The sequence below is a fragment of the Pyricularia oryzae genome, chromosome 4 (assembly GCF_000002495.2).
Source record: "Pyricularia oryzae 70-15 chromosome 4, whole genome shotgun sequence".
Classification (NCBI taxonomy): domain Eukaryota; kingdom Fungi; phylum Ascomycota; class Sordariomycetes; order Magnaporthales; family Pyriculariaceae; genus Pyricularia; species Pyricularia oryzae.
This window is the reverse complement of record NC_017851.1, coordinates 4,601,831-4,619,077: the sequence shown is the minus strand read 5'-3', so window position 1 is coordinate 4,619,077 and position 17,247 is coordinate 4,601,831. Positions and strand designations below refer to the sequence as shown.

Here is a 17,247-nt window from a genome sequence, read left to right as displayed (position 1 = left end):
ACAAAATAACATAGCACGGATGCGGCAAGCGACCAAAGCTGCGCTACAGGCAATGCAGCCCGCACCTTGGCGCCGTCAACTGCCGGCTTGCTACCAAGGTGACATTCAGGGGTAACACAAGGGTAATTAGAATTTAGCGCGCTAGCATCGACTTGCCAGCTCACGATGCCGCTTTAGCTCTCGTGCTAGTTTCGTAATTGGAACATCGCGGCTGTCCACTCTTGCCGCCGTCCATAAAAGAAGCTTCATACATGGGCCATAGTAATCGATCGGGGCGCCTCTTTGATTACTATAGCTTGTGTAGGTAGGCAGTCTAGGTTTTGGATGCAGATCAAGAACCAAATCTCACATCACTTGTCGTCCCCAGGTGATATCCCTCACACCCTCGTGGGGTCGAGCCTTATCCGCTCAATATCGCAGCGGAAGCAGAAGTCCACTGCAATAAGGGGGGATACGTATGCGAGCAGCGCAAAAAAAAAAAAAAAAAAAAAAACCGTTGAAGATCCGGATACTTTGGGTGGATTGCTTGCTAGATTAGAAACGTACCTAGACCAACAATATCCTTAATTATACATTTGTTGGTTGGCAGAGATAAAAGACTCCCTCACACGAAATACAATCTCATCGGTAAATTTCATCACTGCCCTTAAATGTCAATCACAGCCCTCAATATTCATCCCGCAGCCATGACATGGTCACATATCATTTGTCGTCCTTTTTGAGATGCAGCGCCTCCTTGATAGAGTCCATCTTGGACTTTGAGTGGCCATCTCCCTTGTCAGTCGCGCCCAGTCCCTTGCTCCCGGACTCGACGGTCTCTTGATGCACGCCGCGGTCAAGCTGCGCTTCGGGATGGGCCTTTGTTGTGGTAATCTAGTCAGCTTTCATTTCTCTAGACGAATCGACAATGATGCAGGCCTACGAGGTTAAAGATACGGGCAAACTCTACCTTGTGTTCCTGCTCCTCTGCGCCCTCGATGAATTCGTGAGCGTTGTCGGCCGCCGTGTCGGTGACGCCAGACGGTGGGTGTCCGTGGTGCTCAGGCATGTTGGTTGCTTACTTCTTGAGGTTTCTTTGTATTTCTTTTTATGTTGGATGCCTGTGGAGTCGTGATGATATCTTGGGGAATTCCTTGAAGTAGGTAGGAGTCGCTGCCTTCTCTCCCCTGACTATATACCCGAAGCTCCCTGAGAAACCTTTTGCCACGTCAAACCCCAAAGAAGCACGCCCACGATACACATTCGCTCGAGTTAATAAAAAGATGATGCCGCTCAAACGTCATCTAATACGATTGACAGGTTGACGATTGGCCACTGTTCACGAGAGTGTCGAGCTTTCCCCGCGTTTGGGTCGCTGAGCTGACAGTGGAACAAACAGTACATCATTCAACCAGAACGGTGTAACGTCGGCAAATGCGGGCTGTGTAGCACAGTATATTAATCCAATTTCTCAACTCATCATGGGCGAGAACATCGCAGGCCAACCTTAGGCAAGTCACCAGACCTGTAATATACATTGTACTATGCACTAAACAGACATGGCGCCATCAATTCCAGAGTTTTGGGTGACATGAGTGCGAGGGGCAGTTCTGTGCCTCGTTAGCCTAGGCCAATCATTATGCTTTTCTCGTCCAGTAAACGCCAAATCCTTTTGCCCTTGGCCCCTGCCGAGCCTGCCCCTCGCGCAACCCTTTTGTATGTGTATCTGTTACCAGCAAAAATGTAATCGGGCCGGAAGCTTTAGTTCTCGTTACTCCACTTCTCGTAATCCGGAAAGTATTTATCGTGTATCCTGTTGGCGTACTCGACAATAACCGGATGACTCCGAACCATGCTCCGCGCGACCGGGCCTCTGTGGATAGGGGTCAGCACTGAGCTATTTGTTGCATTTGTAGATGGGCACAAAACACCCCGCCGTGGAAACTTACGATGTGCAAACCATAATGGAGGCCACGAAACCAAAAAGCGTCGCATCTACCTCTGTGGGATTCTCCCCGCCAAAGGCCCAAAAGACTGTATCCGGCCCTTTGGCACCGTCTGATAGCTTTGCCTTGGAGACCTCCAACAGAGCCGCGACGGTCTTCAGGATCTCCCCGCGCAGGACGTCAATCTCCTCCTCCGAGTACCGGCCCGTACCCTGGCCTTTGAGCGTCGCCATCTGGCCGCGGTACGCCAGCAGCCCGACGAGGTTGCGCATAGGCCAAGGGAGGCTCCACAAGATGTGGTCACGCTGAACATGGTAGTTTGCCGTCCACTTCTCCCACCCCTAATTGATTCCCACGAAAGGGCGCACTGGTCAGCACCAGTACGGACAACATCGCACGACGCTGGCAAGAACCGCGCGCCCAACAAACTCAACGACTCACATTGAGAAAATAAAGCTTCTCCTCCAGCAGCGCCCGTAGCGCCAGGTCGTGACTCCTCTGCTCGGGCCGGAGCCCCGCGTTCAGGTCCGGGAGCTCGCCCCGGCGCACCAGCTCGGCGATCAGCAGGGACGAGTCGCCAAGCGTAGCGCCGTCCGCGAGCTCGACGTAGGGGATCTTGCCCTTGGGCCCTTGGAGGGGCCCGCCTGCGGCGAGGCGATATCTGAAGTCGGCGAAGCGGAAACGGGCCTCGACCTTGACGACGAATGGCGACCAGACGTGTTTGTTATCCGCTGGAAAGCCGCGATGGAGCGTGAGCGGGTCTGTTGGCGTGGAGTTCATTGTTGCCTGATGATAACGGCGATGACCGAATTGCTGATTTGGTTGGTGTTTATATGTTTATGAGTGTAAATTTCGACGGTGCTGTGTTATGATGATGATCCTTGGGTCGGATAACCATTGATTGTGCGGCCGATGGCGCGCCTTTAGTAGTCGGCCTCCTCATGTCTTTGGGATCCTAGTGGCATACGATGATATTTGGGTATGATCCTGCGCATATCTCGCCCGCAGCCAAGCGAAAGCGCTAAACGAGAGTCAAAGGTCGGCTTACCAATTGGCGTTTCCAATCCGGTGAGTGGTGCCTGCTCCATCAGCCAAGCGCGAGACTTGCTTCGCGGGGAAAGATAAGCTCGCGGTTCGGGACTAAAAGTGCGCCAAGTTTGGAACCAATTGCATGCTGACTGAAGCGAAAGCATTAGTCACCAAAGCAGCTCGGTTCGGACATACCATACAGCGCAGCGCGCTGAATGCAGCTTGCTGCCCAACCAATTGATTCTATGCCAAGGGAACTCGCGACGAGACGGCAAGACGACCTTGGGCGCGTTCCAGGCAGGCACGTGGTCTGTGCACCGGTGCCTGTCCTGCCCCACCTCTACTGCCTAGAATTCAGGGGATCCCGCCCTGTCAAACAGCACTGCTGCGGCAAACGTCGCTTCCAGACCTTGCATTTTTCTTCATATCGCAAATTTGATAATGCCAACTTGGTAAGGCTGAACAGAAAAGCTTGCGAAAATGCGCTTGCAATGGCCTGGTATGGAGATTGAGTCTATCGCCATGGCGGTGTACAAACAAGCAATCGACTGAGGTTGATAGATACAAGAGGAGGCGGTCCAGTACTATCAACTGGAGATTGTTTTCCTTTCTTCTCTTCAGGTCCTTCCGCCCGTGTGTGAAGATGAAATTGGATATCTTAGCCATTCCTTGTAATGCCTCAAAGATTCTCCTAAACCGTCGCCTGATATCTCTAGGATTTACCATGGCTTCGTCAATATAGCCCGCTGCACGCTATCCGGGCTTTGGTCTGCCCCTCTGGTATTTCCCAGAAGGTCAACGAACATATCGATACGAAGGGTCGTATCCTCTCGGTATCCATCATCAGAACAGCGGCTGCGACTCGGGCATGATCCAGGTCCGCGAGGTGGCCATGATGTCCGTCATGGACCGATTGGCCGATTGACCGACAAGCCTGACCGGTCGCCAAGTCCGATTCGATTGTATCGCAGGATCTCCAAGCCAAACTCAAGAAGGCATTTGACCGCCTGAAAGGAGATCAGGCAGCAAATCCCGACTGGCGTTCAGGCTCAGACAGCAACGCGCTCGACCTGGTTCACCTCTCCATGTATCTGCTCCGTCTATGGACGAACCAGGGTTCTCGAAGAAGAGCTGGTAGGAGTCGCAGATGCCGTGCAAGCCTGGGCCGGCAAAGTAAATGTCATTCCTGGGCATCCTCAATCGCCCAAGCAGGCTGCCGCTGGCTACAGTGGCGTATACTGTAGCCTCAATCTCTATCCCTCCTCATTTACCGGCGATAACTCCCCGTTCTGGCCACACCAGTACCAGTGGCTCTCAGCAACATGGGTTTCCAAGAAGACGGTAGTCTGAAGTTTACCAGTTATATGAACAACCTCCACCCAACCAGGTATCCTGAAATTTACAGGGTAATCGAGACGCTTGCAACCACAGCCTTGCCGCTGTGGGACCAGTGTTTGGCGGTCAATGTCTCTTATAAAAGAAGACTGGGCCCAGAAGATTGTACAGGCGGCGGCCGTTTGAAGGGGTTGAGTAAGTCAAGCGGAGAACCTCAATTGCGTCACGGTACTCCCCAAGGTCCGTCTTCCGATTCAGTGACTAACCATTCGCAGTGATAAAGAAAGTCCCGGAATATGGTCGCCTGAAAACTTCCGCGAAGCCATGGCGACTTGGCAGGTATGCCGGTGACCCAGAAGGAGTCCAACAAGCCCTATCACAGGCCAGCATTCTATCAAGATAGCGAAGAGGACGGACAGGAGGAAGAGGACAGGCTGCTTGACGCTTGGGAAGCCATCCGCAGCCCCATCTTGCCAGATCCAGAGTTCATTGCCGTGGACTAGGAACCAAAGATAGGCGCCAGGCGGGTAGAGAAGCACAAAGACTCGGGCCTCCAGGTTATCGTGAAGACTGCTTCTATAAAGTTGACTCCGGACAAACCCAAGTTTGCTGGTGGAGCCTGGCATGTAAGATGATTTCGATAATGGTCCTGTTCTGGACTCTTTACTAACATTCAGCGTTCCAGGCCGAGAGCCAGATGAACGAACGCATCGTCGGAACCGCTCTGTCCTACCTCGACAGTGAGAACATAACTGAGAGCTGAATTTCGTATGTCAACAAATGCTGTAAATATGAATGATCAAATCCATACCGGGCAGAATGCATATGATTGGATGGAGTTGGCATAGGGAACCAGGCTGGGCCAGAACGCCGCGTCGGAACTACAGGTACTATGAGCCCATCAAAACACGGCACAAAATGCCTCGTCCATGCTGCTAACTCCCTGTCGTCAGAACTACGGCACTGTAGAAACCCGCCAAGGTTGTCTCATCACCTTTCCCAATGTCTTCCAGCATCGCGTTCCAGCCTCGTCTTCAAGACTCAACCAGGCCTGGGCATCGACGTTTCATTGCTCTCTGGCTCGTGGACCCCAACATCCGCATCATAAACACGGGCATGGCGCCTCCTCAGCACCTCGACTGGTGGCTTGAAGCAGTGCTCGGAAGCCCCCAAATGGGCCAAATGGTGGCCAAGTTGCCTCTGGACGTGATCAAATTGCTCCTGCAACACAGCAACGACCCTGGAACGGGCAACAGGGGCTTCAACAGGCTTCCACCAGATTTAGGTATCATGACCACGGAGCATTTGAAGCTTGACGCTATGCCGATGGGAGAGGAGGAGGCCAAGGAGCACAGGCTCGAGTTGATGGAAACAAGCATTGCGTTCGAGCAAAAGGTCGATTCAGAATGGCGCTCGCGAACTTATAGTTTCTGCGAGCATTGAGCTATTCAACCCCACTGCTCGTCTGGACCCCTTACTGCACGTTCGGTCACCAATCTGGACTAGAAGCCATGACGCATTAGCCAGCTTTAATTGCGTTTGGCAAGTAAAGTAGTTCGTCTCATGGGGAAAGCCTCGCCGATTTAGCGGCTAATTCGTCTGTGGGCGCTTCTCTTTTCAGGTATAGCGGATTGCGTGGTTCCCCCATCGACCGTCCTACTTGAGCCGATCAACCACCAGGTTATCCGTCTTGGCGATTTCCTGACCGACTTCAGCTACCACAAGTTGGGACGAGCGAAAACAAAACGAAGCGCTACCACTTAGACCAAGGACACGAACCATCCCCAGCGAACATCAATATATCACAAACATTAATGCCAGGGACAAGCTGCTCGCTCACTTCCGATTTTGCTGCTTTTTTCGATGTGCTTTGACCGAAAAATCTAAATCGGGTGGGCCTCAGAATTGGGTTTGCTGCTTTATTTGAAGAAAAGGCAATACAGACGACGATCGCGTCATCGTCCATTCCTAGGATATTGAGTCGGCGGACAGGCGGGGTCGGATGGTTTTCTCAACTCAAGCTTGTCAAAACCCATCAGATGCTACCTTGACATGACACCTTCTGCCGCTGCGCCCGACTGCAGGTCTGCTGTACCACGTTCACTTCCATTTCGCCAAATTAGAGGGGACAGGAGGGTGCCGGGTAGTCGACAGGGGCGTGTTCAGGGTTTAGTCCGGCATGGACATCACTTTATTTGACCCTATTACTACAATATCTATGCAAGGTACCTCCAAGTACTTTTTATTTCGTATAGGTACGGAGCAAGGCGATCCCAAGCTTGCATGACCCCACCGGACTTCACATGGGAGCTCCTTGAGAGAACGCATGATGATTTTCTAGCGTTGTCATGATGATCGACACTCCACCGGCCTGAATTTAGAAGCACCGAGGATGCTACGTATTGTACCATTCATACGCGCCGGCACGCACTCTTAGCTCCCGTTGGCCTTGGCGGATGGAAAGACTACCTACCGGCAGGGGGAAAGAAAAATTGTTTAAAAACCGTCCCGCGGCTCCTCCTCAACAGCGGTGTTGTCGGGTTTGACCCAGCTCCAGCTCCAGCTCCCTCAGCCCTTCTTTCGGTGTGCCCAAGTCAGTCTCTCGTTATTTGTTGTTGATCTTTTTTTTTGTCGTTTTGCCCATCATGAAGCTCAGTCTCTGCTCTCTCCTGCTCTCAGCGGCATCGAACTTGGTGCTGGCTCTGCCCATCAACGACACCTTTGTGTACGATGCCGTCATCGTCGGAGGTGGTCCGGCAGGACTCTCGATCGCCAGTGCCCTCGGCCGTGTGCGCCGCAACGCTCTCGTCATCGACTCTGGAGAGTACCGCAACGCGCCTACGAGGCACATGCACGATGTCCTCGGTTTTGATGGTATATTCCCATCTCTACCGATCTATGTATTGCTCGACAGAAGCTGACATTGGCTAAATTTTATCAGGCGTCACCCCGGCGTGGTACCGCTACTCGGCCCGGAAGCAGATTGCTGCCTACAACACAATCACGTTCACCAACGGAACCGTGACCAAGATTGATGGCAACGACCAGCAAAACTTTGCTGTCACCAGTACCGGCTTCGACAACTCAACCTTCACCGTCCGCGCTCGCAAGGTCGTCCTGGCGACCGGTCTGAAGGACGACCTGCCCGAAACTCCCGGCATTTGGGAGAACTGGGGCAAGGGCATGTACTGGGTATGCTTTTTTCCCCCTTGTTCCACTAGCCACAAGACTGCTCACCTGATCGCTTCAAAAACATACTGACCCCAAGTGCCCCACTCATACAGTGCCCCTGGTGTGACGGCCACGAGCACGCAGACCAGCCCCTCGGCCTCCTGGTGGCTCAGTTCTCCGACATCCCGTCGTCGGCGCGCGAGGTCATGACCCTCAACCCTGACCTGATCGGCTTCGCCAACGGCACCGACACGCCCGATGGGCGGGCCAAGACCGAGGCCAAGAACCCCAAGTTCCAGACCTACATGGACCTGCACAAGGTGCGGGTCGACAACCGCACCATCGCGCGCATCGTGCGCCTCAAGGACGGCGGCGACCCGGCCCACGACCCTTCGCTGTCCACGGCTCCCGAGTACGACCTGTTCTCGGTCGAGTTCACCGAGGGCGAGCCGGTCCAGCGCGCCGGGTTCCTGCTGTCGTACCCCGAGGAGCAGCGCAGCAGGATCGGCCCGGAGGCCGGCGTGCAGATCTGGGGCAGCAAGCTGGCCGTCGACCAGTCCAAGGGCTACCTCACCAACGTCCCGGGCATCTACGCCATCGGCGACGCCAACTCGGACAACAGCACAAACGTCCCGCACGCCCTGTACACCGGCAAGCGCGCCGCCGTCTTCATGCACGTCAGGCTGGCCAAGGAGGACCAGGCCAAGGAGACGGGCGTCGACGTCTCGCAGCTGCTCAAGAGGGACGTCGAGCTCGAGACCCGCTCGCTCTGGGACCAGGTCAACGGCCAGCCCGGTGAGATTCTGTATGCTGGCGAGTACGACCAGTAAATTTGGGGGGTTCATGATACTTGAGGATACCTATGTACTAAAAACTAAAAAAAAAGGGTGATGGCGCTCAAAATAATGCAATAATGATACCTTATTTTCTCCAATCGGGCTTAGCTTGTTTACTACCTGTCTTCTAGCGGTGATGATCATGTACGCCATGATTATTTGCGCGGACAGCTCAATTGCTCGCAGCACCAGAGTCAGGCCGTTTCTTGCCTAGTGCCAAGAGCCAACGACCGGATACTAGACTAGCACTTGGTCTTCTTACCTTGACCGAAAATACCATCCGACGTGATTTACCTGCTCAACTCAACTCCCACCGAGGCTCCACCGGAGAAAAATTTAGTGTCACGGTTGCATTAGCGAGACTGGTAAGTTGACAAGTATCAACCATGGGTGCTCGACCCTTGGTTGGCGCCGAGTCAGCTTCTAGTGGCACTCAAGCTCGGTCACCAAATCCGCAATGGAGCGTTAACTTCTTCTTTAATCTTGCTCTTGAGGCATTTTTAATTAGGATCTTCGGAACGAGAAGATAATTCTGTTTACACTGCTATTTGACACCGCAGACTTAATCTCGAGCGCCAAACATCCAGACTCCCCATCTCATAAAACTCGCTCAGTCTCCCAGAGGGTAGGCGTGCAAGACCTGACCGTGGTACAGGGTGGCATCCTTGCTCGCCAAAAAGACAAAGCTGGGCGCGATCTCGCTGGGCTGGCCGACCCTGCCCAGGCCGCTCTGCTGTCCAAAGCCCTCCATCTGCTCGGCGGGCCGGCTGGCCGGCTGCAGCGGGGTGTGGACGGGACCGGGGGCGACCGCGTTGACGCGGATGCCCTTGGGCATGAGCTGCTGGGCCAGCGAGCGCGTGAAGGAGACGATGGCGCCCTTGGTGGCGGCGTAGTCGACCATGGACGCGGTGCCGCGGAAAGCGACCGTGGAAGTGGTGTTGATGATGCTGCCGCCCTTTTCCATGTGCGGCAGGGCGAACTTTGTGATGGCGAACATGGCCACGATGTTGGATTGGAAGGTGCTCTGCACGTCGTCGAGGTTGATGTCTTCGAGGTTCTTGCACATGATTTGCTTCGAGGCGTTGTTCACCAAGACGTCAATCTTCTTGAACCTGTTTTGGTGGGGGTTTGGTCGTTAGCTTATTGTCGGGGATGGTGGCACATGCTCGCATGGAGTGGGAAATGCTGCAGGAACGGGAAGCTTACTTGTCGACGTGAGCCTGGACAGCCTTCTGGCATGTCTCGTTATTCCTCAGGTCGCCTGGGAAGAGAAGGCACTGGCGTCCCTCCTTCTCCACCAACTTCTTGGTCTCGTCCGCATCCTCCTGCTCCTCGGGCAGGAAGGCGATGGTGACGTCGGCACCTTCACGGGCAAAGAGAATAGCAGTCGAGCGACCGATCCCGGAGCTGCAGGTGGTTATTTTGTCAGTTACTGGTGTTCTCGGTCGCTGGCCATGAAGACTTGGTTTGGGAGAACGTACTCTCCGCCGGTGATGAAGGCCTTTGCGCCCTCGAGCTTGTTTGCTGCGCGGTACTCGTGGAACTGGTCCTTGCCCTCAAGCTTGGTAGCCTCGCTGGTGGGCTTCATGTCCTTCTCGAGTCTGAAGAGGATTTGACGGCTTGTTAGCATTCATCTCCTCACTTTTTGCTCACCCAAACCCGTCGCACAATGGTCCCTGAACGACTTACCCTGGCAGGTTTTGCTGCTGGGCATCCTTGACCGGCTGGAACTGGCCATCCTTTCCGCCTTGTGCAGACATTTTTCTGGTTGGCTGTGTTGTCGATATCTTCCGTGCTGTGATGTGAATCGGATCGTGGATGTATGGAGTTGCAAGTGATGGTGTGATGAGTGTTCGTCGAATCGGTGTAAAGAGATTTGGGATGCGTGCGATTGAGAACCTTTGCATTTTCCTTTGGCAGTAACTTGAGCTCTGCTCTTTTTATGCGAGCCAGTCCATCGAGCAATTGGGCAGGTCCGATTGTTATCTTTCTTCTCTCTGTCCATCCATCTCGCGGGTGATGTCATGTACTGTCATTCGAAGCTGTGTGCGAAAGTCCATGACGTCTGCTGTACATCTCGATCCCCACGCCGTGTACCACTGCATACTGCTCTCCCCGCGGAAGGAACCCAAATAAAATGCATCATTCTTGACGAAAGAATGATTTCTAGAAAGAAAAACATTAGTTTGCGCTCGTCATTTTTCTGTATTTGAACCACTCCTCAGGCCATTTCAATGAATCCAAGCTTGCCTAGGCAGACGGGCAGCAGTCCATTGCGCCGTTGACCAAGGTCCCCCACTCAATTGAGAAGCGCGCTCTGCCCCACCAACGATGATCGATCCAACTCCTGCTGTTTGTACCAAATAATACGCAGCAACGATTGGATCAGAATTGCACATTCGCGATGTCATCAAGCAAAGATAACTACAGCAAAAAAGCTTCCGGATGGCCATACTAGGTCGTATTAATATCGAATCGTGCTTGGTACCGTATGCTCCCAAAGCCAGAAGATCCGGGTTCAGTTTACCACCCATTTTGCCATCAACCATATACAGTACCTAATACCACGCCAAGAAGGCCAGTGGCTCGTGTAAATATGGAGGATGGATCCTCCCGTAAATACGTGAAAGTAAGCATGAAACAGGTACCTGACGGTCACCCTCACCTTGTTTCTCAATTAATGCTGGTTGCGAGCTTAAATCGACTACAATTACTGATTAGTTTTGCTAATTTAATCGACAAGTTGGATGGCAAGGTCCCCTCGTTGCCTTCGACCTATCTTCTGTCACGCTGAGGTGCAACCTAACTGAGATATGGTCGAATCTGATCCGCGGATGCTCTGGCCTATGACAGATAGAAACCCAGGTCACTTCTTTTCAGTTGACCTCTTGCGATGGCATGCTGCCTGCCGCGTTGCATCTCCGAGTTGGCCCGTGTGCATAATACTCTCCGACGACGCGGGGGAAACAAATCCGCGTTCGAGAGTCGGCAGATGAATGCTACGTTTATTTATGATCACCAGACTCTGGTTGGCTGAACCGCTTGTTCTCCCTCACCATGGCCACCTAATTACCACCTCACCCCAGTCTCTCACCAAGGAGTTGACCCTTACCCCGCATCGAGACTCCCTCTGCCGGAGACTTGGCAAAGGGTCCAAGAAAAGACTGCCACCGCTATGACATGTCGTCCAGCTGCTCTGTCAAGACGATCAAGATGTTTTGTGAATGTTGTGAATGCCACCTCGAATGGGTGATTACCTAAAGCGTGCCACGTAGAATATTCAGAAGAGTTCTAGCTGCAATACCAAAGGCTGATCAGCAGCACATCGAGCTGCTCATCTACATCATGGCATCAGCTCCAACACAGCCTCAGAATATCGTTTCATCGACTACTGCTCCTGATAGTGACTCGACCAAGGGCGTGACTGTCGATAAAGAGGCTGTTGGGGAGCACCTCGAGCTTGACCCTGTTATCGACAAGCGACTCGATCGCAAGTTTGACTGGCACATTCTCCCATTCCTGTTCGGGATATGGTAGGTTCCGGACCATATCCCACTCCCACCCGGACTTGTCGAACCATCAGGCGGTTAACACACTCTCCGCCTGCAGGCTCTTCTCCTTCATCGACCGCAGCAACATCGGCAACGCCGCCATCGCCGGGCTCCGCCGCGACCTCGACATCCAGAGCGGCACGGGCTTCAACGTGGCCCTGCTCGTCTTCTACGCGACCTACATCGCCGTCGACGTGCCCAGCAACTGGATCATCAAGCGCGTCAGGGCCGGCGTCTACCTGCCCGCCCTCATCACGGCCTGGGGCGTCGTGTGCACGTGCATGGGCTTCGTGAAGTCCTTTTCGGCCCTGGTGGCCTGCCGCCTGCTGCTGGGACTGTTCGAGGGCGGCATCCTAGGGGGTGTCATCATCTACCTCGCCATGTTTTATCGGCGACACCAGATGGTCCTGCGCTGCGGGCTCTTCTACTCGGCTGCACCGCTCTCGGGGGCCTTTGGTGGGCTGTTGGCGTCGGGGCTGGGGCAGATATCGCACGGTGGCTATAACAACTGGCCGTGGATCTTCTTCAGCAAGTCTTTTTTTTTTCTTTTTTTTTTGTCCACTGTTTTGGCGCTGCGAATCTCAAACATGCTCTTCTCGAGGGCGATGGGACCAAAAAACCTAACAGGGAGTCTGCTTCACAGTCGAGGGAGCCATGACGGTAGTGTTTGGGATGGTCTGCTTCTTCTTCATGCCCAACACGCCCGGAGACTCGCGCTTCTTGACCCCCGAAGAAAGAGAGCAGGCCCTTCGCCGCATGCGAGAAGATGCTAGCGGGTCGAGCACCATCGATGTTGATGACGAAAAGTTCAACTGGCACTGGGTCAAGATGGCGCTCATGGCGCCGCAGACGTATCTTTTGTCGCTGTTGTGGTTCTTTCTCCTGGTGCCATTATATGTAGGGACCTCAGTTGGCCTTTTTCTCCTTGTGTGCCTTTTTTACAAGTAGTCTTTCCCTCGACTAACCGCCCATCAGAGCTTCTCCCTCTTCCTCCCGACCATCATCTTCGGCATGGGCTACACGTCCACGACGGCGCAGCTCCTCACCGCCCCTCCCAACATGACGGGCTTCGTCTCGGTCATCGTCTGCTCCTACCTCTCCGACCGCTTCAAGGTTCGGGGTCCCTTCATCGCCGGCGGCACGGTGCTGGGCATCATCGGCTACGCCATGCTGCTGGGGTCGGAGCGGAACCCGGTAAAGTACGCCGGCACCTTCTTCATCGGGCTCGGCGTCTTTCAGTGCTCGGCGCTGATGATGGGCTGGTGCTCAAACAATCTCGCGCCGCACTACGTTAGGGCCACGGGCGTGGGCGTCATCATCTCGCTTGCGAACTGCTCTGCCTTTATCGGGACATTTATCTATCTTAGTGATCATGCGTGAGCTGTCCCTTTTTTTTTCTTTTTTTTTGGTTTTATTTCTGAAGCTTCGATCAACCCACAGTCGGCTTTGACCAGTTCTGGAGCGTGCTAACGTTTTACGGCATGTCAGCCCGCGCTATATTCTCGGTCACGCCATTGCTCTGGGGGCTCTCTGCTTGACCCTTGTCCTGACCTGCGTTCTCGTTGCATATCTGCGTTGGGAGAACGGGAAGAGGGAGCGTGGGGAGCGCGACGACAGATTGTTGCAGCCGGATTCGCACCGTCTAGGCCATCGTCATCCCAGGTTCAGATATACATTGTGATGGGTGTTACTTGACAGAGTTCACATGTTGCTGATGGGGTGCAGCAATTGCCCCATTGCCGCTGATGGAGGTGTCTGTAACTATCTCTTGCAATGAGACAGACTGGGTAACGGCCGAATACACACGCAATGGTAAACTATTTTATTTCTTTCTGACTGCGGAAGGGGACTACACCGTGGATCTTCAAACAATTTCACCATCTGAGTGAACCGCTGGTGCTTGGATAAATAGATTAGAGCCAAACCACATACACAGAAACATGGTTTAAAGTGGCTTCAGTTTGTCGGATGTTTTTTTGGCTTGGCTTCCCTCGGGTCACTCGGCAACAAAACGTAGATTGGAGGTACAATTCTTTCACAGGGGAGACAGAGGAACAGCTATGACCAATCGAAAATCGATTTATGTTTTTCGCCGCTTTTAAACCCCATCGGCAAGGCAGAACCCGTTCTGATTCTTCACTCCCCTGGTCATCTTAGGCCGTCTCGCACTCGCTATTTCGCACCTTTTGGTAAGCTTCTCAGCCAATTTAAAACACACAAAACCAGAAAGCTCCATTAACCTAAACACTACCCAAAGCAATCTAAGTCATACCGGTCCTTGTCGTGGTGGTATAGCGACAGCATAAGGCCTCAAGTGAGGACCATCCGATCTGTTAATCGATACATAGCTACTCCTTAATGAATAGGAACAATGGTAGCTCTCCATGATGATTTGTAAACAAGGTCCGCCGCGACGCCTTTAAAGTCATCAAAACGTCTGCCCAAGCATGTTTTTCCACCACTCCATTTCGGAAGGAAAATAAATAGCCTGCTTCCATCCTATCAAGGCCGTAATCTGCAATGGCTCGGGGTCGGCGGGGTCTCCATAAAGGAACTGTAAGCTGTGGCAGGTTTAGTCTCGGGTCACCAGCAATAGCAGGACGAGTCCTGGCAACAGTACAACGTTTCGGTTCGAATGCATAAAGTTCTAAGCGAGTAAAAGTACCTGGGTACGTCAGGAAATGCGACTTATGGCATTGCGACTTGAACAGAAAAAACCGATTAAGCGACTCTTGTTCGTATAGTAATTGTAATCTTCTTTTGATAAAAATATGGAAAATCCGAAGATAACATGGAGTCATGGACAGGGGTGTTTGAATCCCAACAGAGGGCCGAGGGCTACAATAAGCTTAAAGCCGGTCGGAGGTTCTAAATAGAATGGTAATATTTTACCCTACAGGGATGCTGCTTCTGGCATTAAAATACACACAAAAGACCGTTCGTTTACCAGCTCGAATCAACAGTACATAATGCTAAATATATTGTGGCCAAGTCAGTTGTTATGCGTTAGTTGACGAACGCTCGGAAGATTGCTAAATATTATGTAATGCCAGAGTCATGTTATACAACTAATATGCAATTCGCAGCAGCTTGTTTCGCCGGGGCCACTGAATCTGCGATTGCCTCTACTATATAGATTGCCTCCACTATATAGATGGAACGGATCCAGGATTATGATCCACACTGGACGAGGTCACGAGGCTCAGTAGGCCAGGGCTGCTTCAGATTTGGGAAAAGCATCTTTGAAGAAGACAACCTGCGACCCCCGAGATAGTCGCCTCCGGCCTGGGCTTCCGCGGCAATATCTTATCAGTAACGCTCTTTGCTCTCGGGCGCATCCGGGTCTCATGAAAATAGAAATATTATCGACGTTTAACTAGAAACTTTGACGAGGCGGGTTCAACCCGAGTCAAAAACCTCGAGATGATACCTGCAGGGTATATCTCACTTTTAATCCCCCGAGTGACATATTGGTAAGGTTCCTACTGGAAAAGTTGTCGACTAGTCGTTGGCAGTCTTGTCGTTGTAGTAGTGAATCTAGATCAAACACATGTTAGTCATCAACAAGGCACGAAAGCACTCGCACCCCCACCACCTCCAATGACACAACAGAAGAAAAAAAAAAAAAAAAAAAAAGACTCACAGTCTGGTCCACACACCCAGCCGGCGTCTGGTACGCATAAGCACCCGTGTTGACAAACAAGCCCTGGTCCCTGCACACCAGCCACGCGGCGGCGTTTTGCCTCTTGAGCTCGGCGGCCGTCCACACCAGCGAGTCGCCCTGCCAGGCAAACTCCCCAAAGTCGTTCCTGGTCGTGTTGAACCACGTGGCCAGCGCCCGCTGCGGCGGGTCCGTGAGCACCGCGGGCCGCTCGACGTGCAGGTACAGGGCCGGCTCGCCCGCGCCCGTCGCCGCCACCAGCTGCCCGTCGCGGATCGAGAACTGGCCCGCCGTGTCCGCGCCGCCCAGCACCGCCCGCCCCGCGACGTTGGCGGGCTGGGTCTGCAGGTACTTGTGGTAGTTGGGCGGGGCCACGGCCCGGATCCAGTACTGCCCCTGGGCGAGGACGGTGGGCGTTGGTGCGCGGGGGAGGATCGTGTTGGGGTTGGGGCCTGCCGGTGCGCGGGGAACGTTGCGGTTGGCGTCGTCGAGATGGGGCGCGCGTGCCTTGACCGCCGGGGCAACAGTGGGGTCGGCGGCGCGGGGACGGATCACGCTGTACGTTATGCCGTTGATGACGGTGAACTGCGGCGGCGCGGAGCTGGTGCGCGGGCGGATGATGCTGTAGGTGACGCCGTCGATTACGGTGAACTGCGGGTCTGGAGTGAGGGTTGGCGAGGGCGTGAGGTAGGTGAAGCGGGTGGTGATTACCGTCGGTCCAGGGCCGGGAACCACGGTGATGGTTTTCTGGACCGTCGTGGTGATTACTATTGGGTTCCCCGGCTGTCCTATACCGGACTCGATCGGCTGACACTGGGAGTACCATGGGCTTTGTTGGGGGAGACGTTAGCTGTGGTGTTTGCAAAGGAAGGAGGGATTAATCAGTGGGTGCTGATGGGAGAGGCTGAATGTATGTATACTTGGCAGAATAGCAGATTGCAGTGCGTGGGCACTGCCTCGGGCCGTCATAACCGTCACCACCACCTGGTCATGATGCGTCGTCAGTACATGTCCTTCAAGTTTCCCAGTGTTTGGTAGGGAATCATACATCTTCCCCACATGCTTTGGCTCTGTGCCATGACAGCACCGGCCATGAACGCAACCGCCGCCCATGATTTGGTCGTCGGATGCATGGTCCTCTGAAACAACACTGTACTTTGAGTGGCGTTGACTGCAAGGAGATGAGTGGTCGCGGTCAGTAATTCTGGTCCTGGACCGATGGGAATTCCAGTTCTCCAGCGACGCAGTCGCAAATATAAATAAAGCCTACCATGGAAGCCACCAAAGGATCAACCGCTCGCTTCCGTCGATAGTAGCAATTTACCAGCTGAAGGCGGGATATTCGCGAAGCCATGGTATTTCTAATTTGATAGCTCGTACATGCAGCAGCAGATGATCAGCTATCGGTTCCACGGAAGTGACGAAATTGACGTTTAAATAACACGAACCATGGTTTTCATGAAAAGGTACGGTCTACAGCAATGGTGACAATATAGCCGGTGGAAAAGGCCCAGTGTCCAGAACCCTGATATGCATATGCAGCAATATGGGTATGGTAACTTTTCTTGGTCGAGCCCGGACAAACAAAAAGGCTATATGGGTGGGTGATGTTGATGCCGCCGCTACCATAATACAAAGTCTGTGGTTTGGACCATGTTTGCTGGTGGACTTTTTGTACACCAACCAAGAAGCTCATCAGGGCGAAAAGAAAAGACGTGAAGCAATGCACAGTGTCCTGG

The 17,247-nt window shown here is 53.3% G+C and overlaps 7 protein-coding genes across 7 annotated transcripts; 3 read left to right on the top strand and 4 right to left on the bottom strand.

Moving 5' to 3' along the window:
• Positions 1-504: 504 nt before the first annotated feature.
• On the bottom strand, positions 505-1,306 carry MGG_17223 (uncharacterized protein). Its single transcript, XM_003717355.1, has 2 exons — positions 950-1,306; positions 505-858 (listed from the first exon to the last, which is right to left on the bottom strand). Exons 1-2 carry the CDS (start codon positions 1,046-1,048, stop codon positions 703-705), a joined length of 255 nt encoding a protein of 84 aa, XP_003717403.1. The 5' UTR covers positions 1,049-1,306; the 3' UTR covers positions 505-702.
• MGG_17222 (uncharacterized protein) lies at positions 1,284-3,194 on the bottom strand. The gene is made up of 3 exons (XM_003717354.1): positions 2,367-3,194; positions 1,929-2,266; positions 1,284-1,852 (listed from the first exon to the last, which is right to left on the bottom strand). Exons 1-3 carry the CDS (start codon positions 2,703-2,705, stop codon positions 1,741-1,743), a joined length of 789 nt encoding a protein of 262 aa, XP_003717402.1. The 5' UTR covers positions 2,706-3,194; the 3' UTR covers positions 1,284-1,740.
• Positions 3,195-3,822: 628 nt separating this feature from the next.
• Positions 3,823-4,792, top strand: MGG_10109 (uncharacterized protein; the record flags this gene model as incomplete). The annotated part of the gene is made up of 4 exons (XM_003717353.1): positions 3,823-3,855; positions 3,926-4,088; positions 4,257-4,484; positions 4,629-4,792. 4 exons carry the CDS (start codon positions 3,823-3,825, stop codon positions 4,790-4,792), a joined length of 588 nt encoding a protein of 195 aa, XP_003717401.1.
• A 2,142-nt stretch (positions 4,793-6,934) lies between these two features.
• MGG_13578 (sulphydryl oxidase) lies at positions 6,935-8,390 on the top strand (the record flags this gene model as incomplete). The annotated part of the gene is made up of 3 exons (XM_003717352.1): positions 6,935-7,163; positions 7,231-7,481; positions 7,574-8,390. The coding sequence occupies 3 exons, from the start codon at positions 6,935-6,937 to the stop codon at positions 8,288-8,290; spliced, it is 1,197 nt and encodes a 398-aa protein (XP_003717400.1). The 3' UTR covers positions 8,291-8,390.
• Positions 8,391-8,715: 325 nt separating this feature from the next.
• MGG_10111 (glucose and ribitol dehydrogenase) lies at positions 8,716-10,268 on the bottom strand. Its single transcript, XM_003717351.1, has 4 exons — positions 9,986-10,268; positions 9,778-9,897; positions 9,503-9,703; positions 8,716-9,408 (listed from the first exon to the last, which is right to left on the bottom strand). Exons 1-4 carry the CDS (start codon positions 10,201-10,203, stop codon positions 8,907-8,909), a joined length of 1,041 nt encoding a protein of 346 aa, XP_003717399.1. The 5' UTR covers positions 10,204-10,268; the 3' UTR covers positions 8,716-8,906.
• Positions 10,269-11,459: 1,191 nt separating this feature from the next.
• On the top strand, positions 11,460-13,649 carry MGG_10112 (uncharacterized protein). Its single transcript, XM_003717350.1, has 5 exons — positions 11,460-11,829; positions 11,906-12,410; positions 12,475-12,744; positions 12,823-13,223; positions 13,336-13,649. Exons 1-5 carry the CDS (start codon positions 11,642-11,644, stop codon positions 13,526-13,528), a joined length of 1,557 nt encoding a protein of 518 aa, XP_003717398.1. The 5' UTR covers positions 11,460-11,641; the 3' UTR covers positions 13,529-13,649.
• A 1,699-nt stretch (positions 13,650-15,348) lies between these two features.
• Positions 15,349-16,641, bottom strand: MGG_10113 (uncharacterized protein; the record flags this gene model as incomplete). The annotated part of the gene is made up of 4 exons (XM_003717349.1): positions 15,349-15,384; positions 15,491-16,337; positions 16,429-16,492; positions 16,557-16,641. 4 exons carry the CDS (start codon positions 16,639-16,641, stop codon positions 15,349-15,351), a joined length of 1,032 nt encoding a protein of 343 aa, XP_003717397.1.
• Positions 16,642-17,247: the final 606 nt, after the last annotated feature.